The sequence below is a fragment of the Balaenoptera musculus genome, chromosome 15 (genome assembly GCF_009873245.2).
Source record: "Balaenoptera musculus isolate JJ_BM4_2016_0621 chromosome 15, mBalMus1.pri.v3, whole genome shotgun sequence".
In the NCBI taxonomy this organism is placed as follows: domain Eukaryota; kingdom Metazoa; phylum Chordata; class Mammalia; order Artiodactyla; family Balaenopteridae; genus Balaenoptera; species Balaenoptera musculus.
Window position 1 is genome coordinate 25588424 of NC_045799.1, and position 15376 is coordinate 25603799.

The following is a 15376-nucleotide window of genomic DNA, read 5'->3' on the forward strand; positions in this document are numbered from 1 at the left end:
CACAGGGAGATCAGCTCGGTGCTTTGTGACCACCTAGAGGGGTGGGATAGGGAGGGTGGGAGGGAGGGAGACGCAAGAGGGAAGAGATATGGGAACATATGTGTATGTATAACTGATTTACTTTGTTATAAAGCAGAAACTAACACACCATCGTAAAGCAATTATACTCCAATAAAGATGTTAAAAAAAAAAAGAAATAGGAATGCAAACACAACACTAAAGATAGTCATCAAATCACAGAAGAGAACAAAAGAAGAAAGGTGAAAAAAGACCTACAAAAACAAATCCAAAACAATTAACAAAATGGCAATAGGTACATGCATATCAATAATTACTCTAAATGTAAATGGACTAAATGCTCCAACCAAAAGACAGACTGCTGAATGGATACAAAAACAGGACCCATATATATGCTGCCTACAAGAGACTCACTTCAGATCTCGAGACAAATACAGACTGAAAGTGAGGAGATGGGAAGAGGTATTCCATGCAAATGGAAATCAAAAGAAAGTTGGAATAGCAATACTCATATCAGACAAAAGAGACTTTAAAATAAAGACTGTGGGGACTTCCCTGGTGTCGCAGTGGTTAAGACTCCGCACTCACAATGCAGAAGGCCTGGGTTCGATCCCTGGTCAGGGAACTAGATCCCACATGCATGCTGCAATGAAGAGTTTGTGTGTCACAACTAAGAAGCCACCAATCTGCAACTAAGGAACATGCCTGCCGCAACTAAGACCCGGTGCAACCAAATAAATAAAATAAACAAATAAACATTTTTTTGAAGAAAGAAAGAAAGAAAATGGCTATGACTGGGAATTCCCTAGCGGTCCAGTAATTAGGACTCCGTGCTCTCACTGCCGAGGGCCTGGGCTCAATCCTTGGTCAAGGAACTAAGATCCCACAAGCTAAGGAGTGCGGCCAAAAAAACCCAAACAAACAAACATAATGATCAAAGGATCAATCCAAGAAGAAGACAGAACAATTGTAAATACATATGCACACAACATAGGAGCACCTCAATTTATAAGGCAAATGTTAACAGACATAAAAGGAGAAACTGATGGTAACACAATAATAGTGGGGAACTTTAATACCCCACTTACATCAATGGACAGATCATCCAGACAGAAAATCAGTAAGGAAACACAGGCCTTAAATGACACATTAGACCAGATGGACTTAACTGATATTTATAGGGCATTCCATCTGAAAGCAGCAGGATACAAATTCTTTTCACGTGTAAATGGAACATTCTCCAGGACAGATCACATGCTGGGCAAGAAAGCAAGACTTGGTAAATTTAAGGAAACTGAAATCATATCAAGCATCTTTTAAAACACAAACACATGGAGGCTAAACAACATGCTACTGAACAACCAATGGATCACTGAAGAAATCAAAGAGGAAATTAAAAAATACCTAGAGACAAATGAAAACGAAAACACAACAATCCAAAACCCATGGGACACAGCAAAAGCAGTTCTAAGAGGGAAGTTTATAGTGATACTAGCTTACCTCAGGAAACATGAAAACTCTCAAATGAACAACATAAACTTATACCTAAAGCAACTAGAGAAAGAAGAACAAACACAACCCAAAGTTAGTAGGAGGAAAGAAATCATAAAGATCACAGCAGAAATAAATGAAGTAGAGGCTAAAAAAAAACACAAAAAACAGAACACATCAATGAAACTAAAAACTGGTTCTCTGAAAAGATAAACAAAATTGATAAACCTTTAGCCAGCCTCATCAAGAAAAAAAAGGGAGAGGGCCCAAATCAATAAAATCAGAAAAGGAGAAGTTACAACTGACACCACTGAAACACAAAGGATCTTAAGAGACTACTCGGAGCAGCTATATACCAAAAAAATGGACAACCTAGAAGAAATGGACAAATTCTTAGAAATGTACAATCTTCCAAGACTGAACCAGGAAGAAACAGAAAATATGAACCGGCCAATTACCAGTAATGAAATTAAATAAGCAACCTGGGACTTCCCCGGTGGCGCAGTTGTTAAAAATCTGCCTGCCAATGCAGGGGACATGGGCTCGATCCCTGGTCCGGTAAGATCCCACATGCCGCAGAGCAACTAAGCCAGTGAGCCACAACTACGAGTTTGCGCTCTAGAGCCTGTGAGCCACAACTACTGAAGCCCACGTGCTCTAGGGACCGTGCTCCGCAACAAGGGAAGCCACCGCAATAAGCCCGCGCACTGCAACAAAGAGTAGCCCCCGCTTGCCACAACTAGAGAAAGCCCGCACGCAGCAACAAAGACCCAACACAGCCAAAAATAAATAAAATTTAAAAAAAAAGAAATTAAATAAGCAACTTAAAAACTCCCAACAAACAAAAGTCCAAGACCAGATGGCTTCACAGGTGAATTATACCAAACATTTAAAGAAGAGTTAATACCTATCCTTCTGAAACTATTCCAAAAAATGGCAGAGGGAGGAACACTTCCGAACTCATTCTATGAGGTCACAATCACCCTGATAAAGATATTACAAAACAAAAGAAAATTACAGGCCAATACCACTGATGAACACAGATGCAAAAATCCTCAACAAAATACTAGCAAACAGAATCCAACAACACATTAAAAGGATTATACACCATGATCACCACAAATTAATCAATGTTATACACCATTAACAAACTGAAGAATAAAAACCATATGATCATCTCAACAGATGCAGAAAAAGCTTTTGATAAAATTCAACATCCATTTATGATAAAAACTCTTCAGAAAGTGGCCACAGAGAGAACATACCTCAGCATAATAAAGGCCATATATGACAAACCGACACCTAACAGCATACTCAATGGTGAAAAGCTGAAAGCATTTCCTCTAAGATCAGGAACAAGACAAGGATGCCCACTCTTGCCATTTTTATTCAACATAGTTTTGGAAGTCCCAGCCACAGCAATCAGAGAAGAAAAAAGAAATAAAAGGAATCCAATCTGGAAAAGTAAAAGTAAAACTGTCACTGTTTGCAGACGACATGATGCTACATACAGAAAATCCTAAAGATGCTACCGGAAAACTACTAGAGCTCATCAATGAATTCAATAAAGTTGCAGGATACAAAAATCTGTTGCATTTCTATACACTAACAATGAAATATCAGAAAGAGAAATTAAGCAAACAATCCCATTTAACACTGCATCAAAAAGAATAAAATACCTAGGAATAAATGTACCTAAGGAGGGAAAATACCTGTACCCCAAAACTATAAGACACTGATGATAGAAACTGAAGATGACACAAACTGATGCAAAGATATACCTTGTTTTTGGATTAGAAGAACGAATATTGTTAAAATGACCATACTACCCAAGGAAATCTACAGATTCAATGCAATCCCTATCAAATCACCAATGGCATTTTTCACAGAACTGGAACAAAAAAAATTTTAATTTGTGTGGAAACACAAAAGACGCCAAATAGCCAAAACAATCTTGAGAAAAAACACTGCTGGAGGAATCACACTCCCTAATTTGACTATACTACAAAGCTACAGTAATCAAGAAAGTATGGTACTGGCACAAAAACAGACACACAGATCAACGGAAAAGGACACAAAGCCCAGAAATAAACCCATGCACTTATGGTCAATTAATCTACAACAAAGGAGGCAAGAATATACAATGCAGAAAAGACAGTCTCTTCAATAAGTGGTGGTGGGAAAACTGGACAGCTATATGTAAAAGAATGAAATTAGCACATTCTCTAACACCATATAGAAAAATAAACCCAAAATGGATTAAAGACCTAAATATAAGACTGGATACTGTAAAACTCCTAGAGGAAAACATAGGCAGAACACTCTTTGACATAAATCACAGCAATACTTTTTTGGATCCATCTCCTAGAGTAATGGAAATTAAAAAATAAATAAACAAATGGGATCTAATTAAACTTAAAAGCTTTTGCCCAGCAAAGGAATCCATATACAAAATGAAAAGACAATCTACACGCTGGGAGAAAATACTTGCAAACAATGCAACCGACAAGAGGTTAATCTCCAAAATATACAAACAGCTCATATAGCTTAATATCAAAAAACCAAACAACCCAATTAAAAAAAAATAGGCAGAAGACCAAAACAGACGTTTCTCCAAAGAAGACATACAGATGGCCAACAGGCACATGAAAAGATGCTCAACACTGCTAATTACTAGAGAAATGCAAATCAAAATTACAATGAGGTACCATCTCACGCTGGTCAGAATGGCCATCATTAAGAAGTCTACAAATAATAAGTGCTGGAGAGGGTATGGAGAAAAAGGAAACCTCCTTTTTCTTTTACATTCCCACTGTTGGTGGGAATGTAAATTGGTGCCGCCACTATGGAGAAAAGTATGGCGTTTCCTCAAAAAACTAAAAATAGAGTTGCCATATGCTCCTGAGCATATATCTGGACAAAGCTATAATTTGAAAAGATACATGCACCCCTATGTTCACAGCAGCAGTATTTACAATAGCCAAGATATGGAAACAACCTAAATGTCCATCGACAGATGAATGGATAAAGAAGATGCAGCATATACACACAATGGAATATTAGTAAGTCATAAAAAAGAATGAAATAATGCCATTTGCAGCAACATGGATGGATCTAGAAAGAGATTATCATATTAAGTGAAGTAAGTCAGGCAGAGAAAGACAAATAGCATATGATATCACTGAAATTTTTTTTTTTTTTTTGGCTGTGTGGCACAGCTTGCAGAATCTTAGTTCCCCAACCAGGGATTGAACCATGGTCCACAGCAGTGAAAGCACAGAGTCCTAACCACTGGACTGCCAGGGAATTCCAATTACCACTTAAATGTTGACTCTAAAAAAATGATATAAATGAATTTGTTTACAAAACAGAAATAGACTCACGGGCATAGAAAACAAACTATGTTTACCAAAAGGGAAAGTGGGGAAGGAATAAGTTAGGAATTTGGGATTAACAGATACACACTACTATGTATAAAATAGATACACAACAAGGACCTGCTGTATAGCACAGGGAACTATATTCAATACCTTGTAATAACCTATAATGGAAAAGAATCTGAAAAAGAATATAACTGAATCACTTTGCTGTACACCTGAAACTAACACAACATTGTAAATTAACTATACTTCAATTTTTAAAAATGGTTTAAAAATGTAGTAAGGAGAATGGCACTGTTTGTACAGTTTTGCAAATCTCTCTGCTATCTAGCTTAATAAAAGAGAGCTGGATTCTCCTAATCTGCTTCTGCATTTAACCTGTTTCAACATCCTATGCCATGCAGCCTCTATAAAATTCCACAATACAGTCATGAGAGAATAAGAGTCAAAAGGCAAGTAACATTTTAGTATTATTATGAAAATGTTTTTGACCTCCTGGACTTCCAAAAAGGGTCTCGAGAAATCCTAGGGGTCCCTAATTACACTTTGAGAACTGCCTGGTAAAAGTTTAGTACTGTGATTCATCTTTATCACATACAGAGGGTAATACGTAGGAGCACAGTGTGCTTTTAGTTGAGGTAAATCTTGAGGAATTCAATTTACAAACATTAAGAACTGGAAGCTTGTCCCTTATATACACTAAGAGTCAAACCCCTCCCAGCTGTCAATGTAAGAAGATCACTACCTTATATCATGGATTCGCCACTCAGTATGGAAAAAAAATGTGTTCCTTGAAAATCCTAAAGAAATTTTAATTTGTGTGGAAATCCTAAAGAAATTTTAATTTTTATTTTGTATTTGCATGAGGAGCTGAAGAATGTAATCCCTTTGATACTATTTATTTAGACCACAAAACTTGTAATTTCACAAATAATTATCTTGAAAATTAAACCATTTGTCTTTTTTCTCTGGTTTGGAAACAATGCACCAGGCACTGAATATATTAAGGAACAAAACTTAGTTGAACCTCAGCGGGCCTGTTGAAACTCACTTTTAAGAGAAATTCAAAGTTGTTTATCGGAATTAAATTGATACCATAAGAAACAATACAGTAAACATTATAGATTTTGCTTTTGTTTCTTTGATAAACATTATCCACAACTGAAATCCATGATTCAACATTATTATACAAGTTAAACTAATCTAGACTGTAGAATCTGCCACACTGCTACAAGTTAGGGAATGAGGAGAAGTATGTACAACTTCTCTGCTGGCTTCAGTTCTGAGCCATATACTCAAGCAGCTGTCGACAGTGATGTACTTACCACCAGTGCTAGAACAAGAGTCCGCACCTTCTCCCCAATCTCAGGTGAGATGTCATTGCCAAACTGTTGCAGAGTGGTGAGGAAACGTTTCAACTTGCTCAGCTGCCGGGCACCACAAGTGGCTGGCAACTGTTGATTCGTTAGTGCAGATGATGTGGAAGAGGCAGGACCATTGCTGAATCTCTGTGGTGGTGAGGGGGCACCATTCAGGGTGGGAGGAGAATGGTTGATGCCGTTGCTCACTAAAAGAAAGACTTAGTTTAAGTGCAAAACATAAGGATCTCTGTTAATTTCTTCTTTTTTTGCATTTGCCTTCATTTATTCATTTGAATTTTGTAAATCACATGTTAAAAGAGTATACAAGACACGTTTTCAGCCCTCAACAATGTTGCTTTATAGTGAGACAGGTTGCCAGGTAAAAAATGGTAACAGAATAACATAAAGTGTTAGAAGAGTATGAGTGCTACAAGAGCAAAGAGAAGGGACATCTAAATTCTACAGGTGCCAAGGGGAGGGATGGGTAGTTTTTAAGACTTCTTGCAATGGGCTGCATGAGAGGAGTCTGGTAGAATATGTATTTCCAATGACTGGACACTCATGCCCATCTTTTATGTGACATCTCCTTCCCAACCTCAGGTTTCCAAATAATCTAAGCAGTCAATTAAAATATAGCATTTGGGGGCTTCCCTGGTGGCACAGTGGTTAAGAATCCGCCTGCCAATGCAGGGGACACGGGTTCAAGCCCTGGTCTGGGAAGATCCCACATGCCACAGAGCAACTAAGCCTGTGAGCCACAACTACTGAGCCTGCACTCTAGAGCCCGCAAGCCACAACTACTGAGCCCGCATGCCACAACTACTGAAGCCCGTGCACCTAGAGCCCATGCTCTGCAACAAGAGAAGCCACTGCAATGAGAAGCCCACGCACTGCAATGAAGAGTAGCCCCTGCTTGCCACAACTAGAGAAAGCCCGCACGCAGCAACAAAGACCCAATGCAGCCAAAATGAATTAAATAAATAAATTTATATTAAAAAATATATATATAGCATTTGAACAAGATAATCAGAAAGCAGAGAGTTGTGTTAATGTGAGAAATGTTTTTTCTAGGCTATAGGTTTAATGACCTATTCCTGCAATGAGATATATATCTCTTTGACCACTCGGAATATTCATGTCCATCAAAATCAGTTTTTCCCTGCCTTGACAGTGCCAAATTCTTGGCCATTCAATACAGCATTTTCTAGATACCATATGGGACACTTCCATTCTGTGTTTCTGCTCAAATTATAATACATGTGATTAATTACGGTTTTCCTATTTACCTGTTGTTCTTTTTTTTTTTTAATAAATTTATGTATTTATTTTAATTTTTATTTGCATTGGGTCTTTGTTGCTGCATGTGGGTGGGCTTTCTCTAGCTGTGGCGAGCTGGGGCTACTCTTTGTTGCGGTGTGCAGGCTTCTCATTGGGGTGGCTTCTCTTGTTGCAGAGCATGGGCTCTAGGCGCGCGGGCTCAGTAGTTGTGGCGCACGGGCTTACTTGCTCCGTGGCATGTGGGATCTTCCAGGACCAGGGATCGAACCTGTGTCCCCTGCATTGGCAGGTGGATTGTTAACCACTGCAGCACCAAGGAAGTCCCTGCCCATTGTTCTTAACAGTCATTTCTTGTAGTTTTAATTTGGAACACAACTCTAGAGCTATGTTCTTGGAGGCAAAGCTCCTTCTTCCCTGATGAATGAAATAAAATTACCTAGTGCCTAAGTGTCAATAGATTTTTCACTTAATCATATCCAGGCTTGAAAATTTAAGAAAGTAAAACTAAGTCTAAAAACATATCACCTGTATTAAGAAGCATTATTTGAGAGACTCCACTGCTCCTACTAGATTTAATAACTTTCCTTTGTGCTGCCCAAGTACATGCTTCCATTATTTTACTTACCAAATTATACTTATTTCTTTCTATATTTATACTGCCTTGAAAAACTGTCTACTTCTTGATTGAACACACATCTGTGTATATCATAATTAGCTAAGCTGTCATGAACTGTGTATGCTGTATGTGTATGGCTCACTGCATAAAAGGTTAACAGGCTGAGAAAAAGAGGGTGTCTCTACTGTGTCTTCCAGTAAAGGATGCTAGAGCTACTGGAAAGGAAGGCTCAACACGCAACCTCAGCAATACAGAAAATCAGCTGCAATGGTGTATCATTTCTTTGTGTTCACAGAAAGGTTCATTGCCATTGGAGAGCTGCCCTCTTTTGAAGCAACCTGTAAAAATATACATTACTATGCTTTTCGTCACCCTGACACTTACATGGGCTGTTTTACAATTTCTTCAGTGAAAGTGTATGATCACATTTTCCGAAATAAAACATATTCATCCCTAAATAGTCAAATATGGGGGTCAAAAGGGTTGACCACACACACATACACACACACACACACACCCCTACTGTCTATATCTTGAAATTTGAATGACATCCTGGGTTTAAATCTGTTTCACTTCAAGATAGTATCTTTATGTAAGGCTGTTTAACTTTGAGATAAAAAATACAATTTAAGAAAAAAGGATATCAAACTTCATTTCATAAACTTTGGCTCAAATTTTTACAGCTGCCAGTTACTCAATTTCAAATGTTTTGGGACAATAAATAATTAAACCTTCTTTTTTAAATTGAGGTTTTAGGACTAAATTTGCGGAGTTACAGGGTTTGGGGAAATTCAGCTTTAGTAGATACTACTAAAAATTTTTCTCATAAACAATGTATGGTAGTTCAAGTTGCTCCACACATACTCATCAAAACTTGATATTCTTTTTCATTCTGAACATTCTTGTGGGTGTATGTGGTACTACACTGGGTTTTAGTTTGCATTTCCTTGGTGACTAGTAAGGCTGAACAACTTTTATTCATTGTCTAATATAATTGTTATGGACTAAATTGTATCCCACTCCCAAACTCCCATGTTGAAGTTCTGACCCCCAGTACCTCAGAATGTGATTATATTTGGAGATAGGGCCCTTAAAGGTTAAATGAAGTCATCTGCCTAGGTCCTAATCCAATATGACTGTTGTACTTATAAGAAGAGGAGAAAGCACCAAGGATGCACATGCACAAGGAAAGGCTATGAGAGGACAGAGCAAGAAGGCAGCTATCTGCAAGACAAGGAGAGAGGCTTCCGAAGAAACCAAACCGGCTGACATCTTGATCTTGGACTTCTAACCTCCAGAACTGTGAAAAAATTAATTTCTGTTGTTTAAGCCACCTGGTCTTTGGTATTCTGTTACAGCAGCCCTAGTAAACTAATAAAATAATCAATTTTTTTGTAAAAAGCCTTACCATGACAGTCCTGGAGTAGTTCAATCATTTTATGAAACTTACTTTGAATCCTATTAATCAATATAATAATTAAAATTCATTATTTTAGAGCCAAAGAAATTAAAATAGATAATTACAAGCCAAAAAGTATGAAAACAAAATATTTAGACTACTAAATTTCCAAATACCTAAATCAGCTATGTACTATTCTCAGAGGGAAAAAGCAACTTAGAAAAGAAACAACCAAGATACATGTGTGTGTGTTAACAGCCATTTTGAAAATGTTGAGTAGTATATATAGAAGGCTTAATGACATTCATTTAGATCCAAATGTCACTGTGAACCACAAACCCAAGTAATTAAGAGGTCTCACATGCTGTAGGAGTGAATGACACTGGCCTAGGTCCTCCGGGATTTATTGGTGGGAGGGGTGGCATGGTGGGAGGTGAGGATCTTGACTGTATCTTCACTTCCACAGGCGATCCAGGCATTGCTGGCACCCTTTTGTCAGCACCAACTGTAGAGAATAAAAGGAATGGAAATCAGAATTTTCTATTAAATAAAAATAGTGACAACAATCTGAAATACCAACATATTTACCTAGAGGACTGAGAAGTGAAGAAGATGCTTACTTAGTATAATAGGCTGAATGGTGGCGCCCCAAAATGTGTCTACCTCTTAATTCCTTGAACTGTGAATGTTTCCTTATTTGGAAAAAATGTCCTTGAAGATATAATTAAGTAAAGGATCTTGAGGGGAGGAGATCACCCTGGATTATCTGGGTAGTTCCTAAATCCAGTATGAATGATGTCCTTATAAGAAGAGGAGAAAAGACAGACACACACACAGAGGGAAGTCTACTACGTGAAGACAGACATAGTCCCACAGAGAGAACGCATGTGACAATGGAGGCAGAGATTGGAATGTTGCCATCTACAAGCCAAGCAATGCCAAGGATTATCAGCAAACACCTGAAGCTAGGAGACAGGTATAGAATAGATTCTTCCTCTGAGGCCAAGAAGGAATCCACCCTGCTGATACCTTGATTTTGGACTTCTGGCCTCTTGGACTGTTAGAGAATAGTGTTGTTTTAAGCTACCCAGTTTATGGTACTTTGTTATGGCAATCCTAGGAATCCAAGACAAGGCAGCAAGGTCAAGGGATGATGTGACATGAGAGTTAACAGTGAGGAGAGTGGCTGAGAAAGGAAGAAACCAGGTTATAAATTCAGCTTATCTCAACGGCATTCTTTCTTGACTTCCTACAAATTAACTGAAGTAGTAGGGGGAAAAAAAGCTAATGTGGGACTGTCCAGACAAGTAAGCATCAACTGCATGCCATGGAAATAGAATCAGTCAGTTGTATATAAATTACTACAAATGATGAAATACATGTTTATACATATCAACTATTCTAAGTAAGAAAAATGAAGTGGAGTCAACATCTCTGATACCAGGCATGTCATTTACGATGTATATTGTCCAAAAAACAGAAAAGTAGAGCTGACCCTAAGCTAAGCACAGGCTACTTCATCTATGAGGACAATTCATAATAAGCAGCTGTTTGATAACACTCGACGGCAACAAATCCCAGAAAGTCAGATTAGGTAGATTAACTTGATGTTAGAATTAGGTCTGAGCTAATATGAAGAAGACTTGATAATGAAGCGTAATGTTCTAATATCTTCAAAAAGTTATTTTTTTCCCATTAAAGGGAACTTGTTACCTACTTCGTTAATAATAGGGCCAGGGCTACCATAATCACCTTTAAATTGAGCTATGTTCCTCTCAGTAATTCCAAGCTTTTCCTTTAAGTACCCTGTGTTTATTCTCCAATAACTGCTGAATTCAATGTAAAGTACAAGAAATGGAGACCAAAGGTTCAAATGAGAATGTTAAATCAAAGTTTTCCTTCACTGAGATCATAGTTATAAACACAATACATATAAAAGGATTCATGACACTGGCAACAAGGCGCATCTTTGCACATTCAAGGACACTTTCTCAAGAGGAAAACATCCCCAAATATTATTTTTATGCCTTAGTTTGCAGTGGTCACATTTTGGGAAGAGATATAATGAATATATAAAGTCAATCAGGGCAGCAATGCCCCCAAGTTACAAATCCCCTGACAAAAATGTGTAGTTCTTTGAGAGCCATGTGAGCACACTCTGCCAGCCCTTCCCATCTCTGTCCAGGACATTTTCTTTGTAAAATGGACGGTCATCCCGTCTGATTAGTGAACTAATTAGCTATTGCGTTTGCCTTTTTCTTCTTGACAGTGTTTTCTCAATGCCCTTCAGAGAACAGTTGACACATTTCCAGCTCTTCCATCTGGGACCCAGCTTTCTGGAGGGTGGGGGGAGAAAAGAAGGAAGGAACTAACAGTTGTCTTGCCCTGTTATGTGTTGTGTATAGCGTGCAACAACCTAGGGGGAGCCTTTCTTCAGACCACCTGCCTTTACAGCAAGAGCGCCAAAGGCCTGAGGAGGGCTTATCAGTGAGATGTGTTTTAGCAGTCAGCACTTGGCAGAATGAAAAACTCAAGAGCAGCCCAACTGCAAAACACTGAATTATATACCAACTGAAAGCTTAGAAACTGAGGAAAACCCAGACTCCAGAGTATGGTTTATATTAGGTTAAAACTACCTATCTCTTATTCACGTCACTACTCACAAACCTGCAACACTAGTATCATTCCTCATGTTTCAAGCAACAACCGTTGTCTAGTAGGAAAAGTATGGGTACAGAGACTGAGAGGTTTGGTGTGAATCGTCATTCTAATGACGATTTTATCACTGAATGATAAAATCTGTATGAATTTTATCAAATCACTTCACCTTTCCAGGCCTCACTTTGATGTAAGTATTAGAGATAATGCCTAGGCTAGTGCTAGGTATAAAGAAGGTACTCGGGCTTCCCTGGTGGCGCAGTGGTTGAGAATCCGCCTGCCGATGCAGGGGACACGGGTTCGAGCCCTGGTCTGGGAAGATCCCACAGTCCGCGGAGCAACTAGGCCCGTGAGCCACAATTGCTGAGCCTGCGCGTCTGGAGCCTGTGCTCCACAACAAGAGAGGCCGCGACAGTGAGAGGCCCGCGCACCGCGATGAAGAGTGGCCCCCACTTGCCGCAACTAGAGAAAACCCTCGCACAGAAACGAAGACCCAACACAGCCATAAATAAATAAATAAACCCAAAAGTTTAAAAAAAAAAAAAAGGTACTCAATAAAGAATAATGATGATTAGAAAACATGAAGACTAGTGTCAAGTCCTGATTTTATCACTTAACTAGCCTTATGACTATGTCCAAGTTAACATTAACATTTGTTCCCCAAAGAAAATGTGTATACTATCAACAATCCATGTGACCTCAGAGATACTGTATGGAATGATCCAAGAATCAACAGTTGCAAAATTACCAAGTACAATATAAGATGATATTTTTGTTGGAAGCTGGGTGGCAAGAATGCACTTCATGATGTGAGAGCTCTATCCTGGTTTATAAACTGCCAAATCCAGCAGTTGCTCAGATGGTAAATAAGGAGTACACTCCAAAGCAGGCATTTTAACCCTCTGCTTGGTGGCCAATGCATTCCTTTATGCCATCACGTTTAAAGTGACTTCATTTCTGAATTTTTATAAAACTGAGGTTTTATAAAACATCTACCTGGATCCCTTGAAAGAACCAACGAAATTTTGAGCTCTTTTCAATTCCAGAGAAACTTGAAGTTCAAAGAGAAGAAAATTTTTTTTTCTTAAGTGTGACTTCAGCCCATAAACACCACTGCTTGAATCGTCAAAGAGACAAAGTATTCAGTCCTAGAAAATTAAATTAACGCTTAGTTTTATCAGAAAGGTTCAACTTGATGCTAAACATAGATCCTAAGGTTCAAAGTAACTGATAATTTAGTCACTCTATAACTGTGCTTTGGTTATTTTAAATATTTGGATATATACGGAAATATGACCACATGAATTTGCAGGATCACTGATGCTTCAACACCTAACAACATAAAGCCAAACAACTTGAGCTAAAGAAGAGGGACAAACATGGAAAAATATGTCTGGATAATGATTTTACCTCTTCATTGTGCAAGATGCTATGGATGTCATAAAAATAGAAAACTGATGAAAGAGAGAACAAAATAATAAACAGTTACCTGTGTGAGGGCAGTGTGATTTTTTTTCCCACATAGGAATTTGAAGAATCAAACATGAAGCAAAAGAGCAAAATTATTCTGTAGCTTTAAGAGAAAGTAATACTAAACACAAACATAAACATCCTAGGTAACTGCTACTTGAGAAGAATCTTGTATGATAAACTGCCCACAAATGAGAGCATTTACAAATCATTATGAACTGCTTTTCCATTACAGTTTTTAAGAAATTACTTTGAGGATGACAAAGGAACAATAAATAGAAGAGGTATAAATGAGAAGAAAAATGCAATTATGTGAGGGGAAGGGCTACCCACAAACAACTGGAAAGAAGGGGAACTCCCAGGGCTGCAAGTGGGAAGGATGTTTAGGTGAAAGAAGGTGAGCTTGATGTGAAGGATGCTCTATCACTTACTTGTGTGACTATGGTTTTCTTCATCTGTCTCTGAGGGTAATACTTACAACACAGGGTTATTGGGAAGGGATATGTATGTAATATATGTAATAATGGCTGGTACAATGCAGTAGACACTCTTACATGTTTACTTGAATCAGATTAACAATCTACTAGAAGGAATCATTTTATTTGGCCATTGAGATGTTTATCTATGCTAAACTCTGGGTAGAAGAAGATATGGTCAAGTGCTCCTGATTATAATCTCTGAGGAAAATAAGCTGAATATAGATCTTTCAGATGCACAGTACAGAAATACTGATCATTTCAAACAGGGTGTCCAAGAAAGCCATTACCATTTCTTTAAAACAAATCATATTCCTAACTAAGAAATAATCATGATGGTTTAAAGAGAACTATTTTGGGGGGCAGAGGCTAGGTAGATAATTCTCTTTTTTGTATGTATGTATAAGTATACATTTATGTGGTTCAAAAATCAATATATGATATAAAAAGAAATACTCCCTGCTTCTATACCTACATACCCCACCTCATACGTAATCATTTTAATCTGTTTCTTGTGTATCCATCCATTCTTTCTCTGTACAAATGAGCAAACGCAAAAATAAATTCTTATCCCACCCCCATTTATACAAAGACAGCATAATTACATTAAACTGAACATCCCTAAGAATGGCACCATGCCTTTTGCAATGCCTCAGGAAATGGGATCTATCCCCTTATTCCCCTGAATCTGGCCAGGCCCCCTGACTTGCTCTGGCCAATATAATGTGATGGAAGTGACACAGTGCTGGTTCTACACCTGTCTCGGAACGCTAACCCTGCCATGAAAGCAAATCCAGACTAGTCTGCAGGAGGATGAGACCACATGGAGCAGAGAAGAGTTATACCAGCTAAGGCCAGCTGATCCCCAAACATGTAAGATCCTAACCTAATGAGTCTGATCTGTAGTTAACTGCTTGTAGACATATGAATCAATGAACATAAGCAAGAGCAGGAGAACTTCCCGACTCATAGATTCATAAGCCAAAAAACAAAAAAAAACTTATTGTTTTAGGCCACTAAGTTTTAGAATGGTTTCTTATAGCAATAGACCAACAGGCAACTGATCCATACCACATACAAACTATACTACTCCTTGGTTTTTTGTTTCTTTTGTTTCATAATTTTACAGTATGTCCTGAAATTCTTAATTCCACAACCTTTTTTTTTCTTTTTAACAAATGCATGATGGGGTAAGGGATAAATTGGGACATTGGGATTGACATATACAC

The 15376-nt window shown here is 38.1% G+C and overlaps 1 protein-coding gene across 3 annotated transcripts in view; it reads right to left on the reverse strand.

Moving 5' to 3' along the window:
* CBFA2T2 (CBFA2/RUNX1 partner transcriptional co-repressor 2) overlaps positions 1 to 15376 on the reverse strand; it is a 188824-nt gene that overhangs the window by 44910 nt on the left and 128538 nt on the right. For all 3 annotated transcript variants that reach the window (XM_036826331.1, XM_036826330.1, XM_036826329.1), the window contains exons 2-3: positions 9905 to 10048; positions 6215 to 6456 (exon numbers count right to left, since the gene is read on the reverse strand). In XM_036826331.1, coding sequence (XP_036682226.1) covers positions 6215 to 6456; positions 9905 to 10022 — 360 coding nt within the window. In that variant the 5' untranslated portion in view covers positions 10023 to 10048. The remainder of the gene's footprint in view (positions 1 to 6214; positions 6457 to 9904; positions 10049 to 15376) is intronic.